Below are 4,041 nucleotides of genomic sequence, written 5' to 3'. Positions count from 1 at the left end.
CAGATGACATTCTTCTATAAAAATTTCTTTATGCTCTTAGCCGTTATATTCACTAGGGCCTCCACTTCTACCCACTTTGTGAAATAATCCACAGCTACTACTACAAACCGAACACCCTCCTTTCCATGAGGTAGTGGTCCTACTATATCTCCCATTGCATGGTGAGGAGACTGAGCTTAACTCCTTCGGGGGTGCTTGGTAATGTTAGCGAAACGTTGGCATTTATCGCAATTTCTGACCATCTTTATCGAGTCCCTGGTCATGTTAGGCCAATAGAAGCCTACTCGAACTGCCTTATGTGCCAACATCCTTGTGCCTGAATGACTTTTACAAATACCTTCGTAAATCTCACGAAGTATATAATTACCTTCTTCCTTGGAAACACACTTTAGAAGTGGTAACATGAAACCTCGTTTGTATAAGGTTCCATTTACCATGGTAAATCTAACAACTTTTTTCCTTACCTGGATCGCCGACTTCTTTCATGATGGGAGAATTCCTCTCTCCAGATATTTCACTACTTCCTTTTGCCAATCCGGTATCGCCTCTGTTGTTGAGACCGAGACTACCTCGGTTATGGTAGGTCAGGATAGAGTTTGGATTATCTCTTCAGATTTTCCCATAGATTCCTCTGTCGATGCTATCCGAGCAAGATGGTCTGCTCTTTCATTTTCTTCCCTTGGAATTTTTACAACTATAATAATGAAGCAAACTTTGGACCAAGTTTTCTTTCAAATTTTGTCTAATTCCAACTGTAACAATGAAGCAAACTTTCATTTATAAGGTTTGTTGAAATATAGAGATTATGGAGATTACATTTGATAGCACACAATGTGAGTTCCTCCTTACACTTTCTAAACCCTATGTAGCACATCCTACGTAACAATCACCAAACAACTACAAAAAAATATGGAGAGAACCCTTTTCTTTTCTATCTGTTTTATATATATAAAAATATGAAGAAATATTATTAGGCATTTTTCTAGCTTTCTTCCCGTATACTCAGCTGATATGCCATACTCAATCCACCTTTAGATAAATCTTAACTAAAAAGGAAAAAGAATTTAATGGTGAATTGAACATGTCACGTATATCAGTTGAGTATACTAAAAAAATGCTGAAAGAATGCAAAATAACAATTCTTATACATATATGTATATAGTTAGATAAAATTGTTATTTCTTGAGTTGCCACTTCTTGACAATCTTAGAGAAGAGCCACTCTTGGTGATCTCACGCAACGGCAATGGCTTGTTCGTGAACCTAATAAAATTGTACACCCATGCACCAGATATAGCCCCAAGGGTCGGTGCCAAAATGTACACCCATATGCTATTGTATTTGCTATGTGCTATTGCAGGCCCCAAGCTTCTTGCTGGATTCATTGATGCTCCTGAAATTGGCCTGACAAATAGCATTTCACGTAACACTTATCACCTCAACCGCCAAAAAATGAACGATCACACAACCATTAAATTGTGGATTGCTACGTGACAATCATGTAAGAGCTTGTAGTAGAAGTTGTAGTATTTGAAACATTATTCTTAAAATATGTACCAAACATGAATGAGTAAAGCTATTTAATAGACTGTTATACGACTGTCATACAATTTAATAATGTGGCAATAAAAATCAACTATATGATTTTCAGTTGATTTCCGCTGCTATGCCATCTACTAAATAGCATTACTCAACATGAATATATATAATAAAAAGTGGTATCAATATAATTAGTGATGATGTGAACATATAATTTGTGTAATATGTTGTAATTAATCAGATTAGATTAAGCTTTTACCGTGCAAACATCACGTTAAGTAGGACCGTAGACCCAACAGCAAGACCAGCAAGCTCTCCAATCTGCAAAGACAATATATATTTGAAAGGTGTAAAGGAATATTCATCCGTAATTGTCAGCATGCATAAGCTTAAAAATTATTTTAATATCATAACTAAACACGTTTGGATTTATATACTAAGCAGGTTGCTTGATATCATAAGAGTCTGGACACAATAGATCAATGAGAGAGGAGAAGTAATCAGCCAACCACATTGGATAATTATATATTCTTGTGCAATTACTTTAATTGGAAAATTTTGTTAGAATATTAATTAAATGATTTATTTCACCACTTTTAAGATACATGACTAATGATTTAACATTTTATCAGATCACGACAAAATAAAAGTTGTTTTTTCTCTATAAATGACAAAAAAGCTCATGATCCTGACAGTTCTTGACCCAACTGAAGCCGTAAGACCCTGAGTTCAAACCCTAACTCGATATTTCACTAATATTAGAGTAGAGATTCTGAATTTAAATCCTAATTTTATATTTTACCACTCATTTTAGCATTTCATGTGTTAAACCTGATTAATATGATTAAGGGCATGTTTGAGTGTGCGTTTGAAGAGCCTAAAAGTGCGTTTAACACTCAAAAAGTCGGTTAGAAGAAAAAAGTAACCGTTTGATAAAAAAAATTGAAAACATTTTTAAGGGTTCAAAAAGTTTAAAAATGGCAAAAACACAATTTTTTAGACTTCAAAATTTTACTTCTCAAACACAATCTCAAATATACTCTAAATTTACATCTAAACATTTTTGGAATAACCAGTAATTTAACAAAATTAAACGAAGTTAAGGGCGAAGAACTAACAGCTCTGTTGTCGGTGGTAACGCTGGATATGACAAGCATGAGGTAGAATGTGATAATGAACTCAAGCACAAAAGACTGCATGTTAGACCCCGCCGGAATTGTTCCGGCGAACTGGTCATCGTGCCCGGTGAATAGCAACCGAAGGGTGCCGCTCGCCAGTGTTGACCCGAGGACTTGAGCCAATATAAAAGCTGGCACCTGCAAAATATAATTTGACAAAAGGGAAAAAAAAAAAAAAAAAATTGAAGTTTAAAACAGAGAGACAAAGTTGATGGGAATCCAACATGCATTGGTTGGTGGGAAAAGACATATGGATCATGGGTTTTTGTAAAATTCACCATTAAATTACAGAATTCAAGAAGTTTCTATGAAAGGAAGAAATTTCTCTGGTGTGGCTTACCTGCTTCCATGGAAATCTCTTGCAAGTGGCAAAGGCAATGGTGACCGCAGGATTAAAATGGGCGCCGGAGATGTGGCCAAGAGAGTAAACCAGCACCATCACAGCAAGTCCCCAAACTATTGATATTCCCGGCGCAGTCACCACCTTTTCATTGTTCAAATTCACCACCACCGACCCACAACCGGCAAATATCAAGAAGTATGTGCCCAACACCTCTGCAACCAACTGTCATCAACGACAAAAATTTCCCTTTTTTCATGTTAAATTGGGTTTGTAATGAATCAAAAGAAGAAAAAAGGAATCAAATAAGTTGGTGATCATGAGCATAAGAATAAGTAGATGCACCATCTGCAAAAAAGGTACAGAGAAACAGCAGCCTCCTCCATGGTTGGTTTTGGGGGCAGAGGAGGAAGGAATATTGTGATTGGCCTCACATTTTTTAACATTCAAGACGACAGTAGCTTGGTTTCCAGGAATTTCTCCATTCTCTGCCATGGCTATTGATACAAAAAAACAGAGGAGGTGAATGAGCAGAGAAGAGGAAGGAGATTGCTCTGCTTTGGTAAAAACCCCAGCTGAACAACTCCAATTTATAGGTACGAAAAAGACCAAAAAGAATGGAGAGAGAAACAGAGAGACAGAGAGAGAATGGAATTTTTGTGATCAGAGAGAGACGACCAAATTTTTTTCACATTTAAAATAAATATAAAACAGAATAGTAAATATCGTTGAAAATTGATGTTTAGAGGAAGTGAACAGAGAAATGCATTGATGGCTGCTTCAGTCACTTACGGGAAATGACACAAATTCAATTTTAAAATGAAACGGGAGAGTATCCGTTTAATTATATTTAAAGTGTATTATTGGTTTTTTATTTTTTGAAGGGAAAAAAATATTCTTCCAATATAATTAACTAGATAAAATTTAGTTCCATCAAAGTCAGGATTTCTACGTTAGTAGAATAGTAATAAATGACTATTAAAAA

General features: G+C 35.7%; 1 protein-coding gene across 1 annotated transcript; it reads right to left on the bottom strand.

Moving 5' to 3' along the window:
* Positions 1 to 864: 864 nt before the first annotated feature.
* Positions 865 to 3,651, bottom strand: LOC132170929 (aquaporin NIP1-1-like). Its single transcript, XM_059582089.1, has 5 exons — positions 3,402 to 3,651; positions 3,057 to 3,281; positions 2,657 to 2,854; positions 1,798 to 1,859; positions 865 to 1,403 (listed from the first exon to the last, which is right to left on the bottom strand). The coding sequence occupies exons 1-5, from the start codon at positions 3,549 to 3,551 to the stop codon at positions 1,163 to 1,165; spliced, it is 876 nt and encodes a 291-aa protein (XP_059438072.1). The 5' UTR covers positions 3,552 to 3,651; the 3' UTR covers positions 865 to 1,162.
* Between the last annotated feature and the right edge of the window lie 390 nt (positions 3,652 to 4,041).

This window comes from Corylus avellana, chromosome ca2 (assembly GCF_901000735.1).
Source record: "Corylus avellana chromosome ca2, CavTom2PMs-1.0".
Taxonomy (NCBI): Eukaryota; Viridiplantae; Streptophyta; class Magnoliopsida; order Fagales; family Betulaceae; genus Corylus; species Corylus avellana.
Note: the sequence above shows the minus strand (reverse complement) of the source record. Positions and strands in the feature narration are given on the sequence as shown.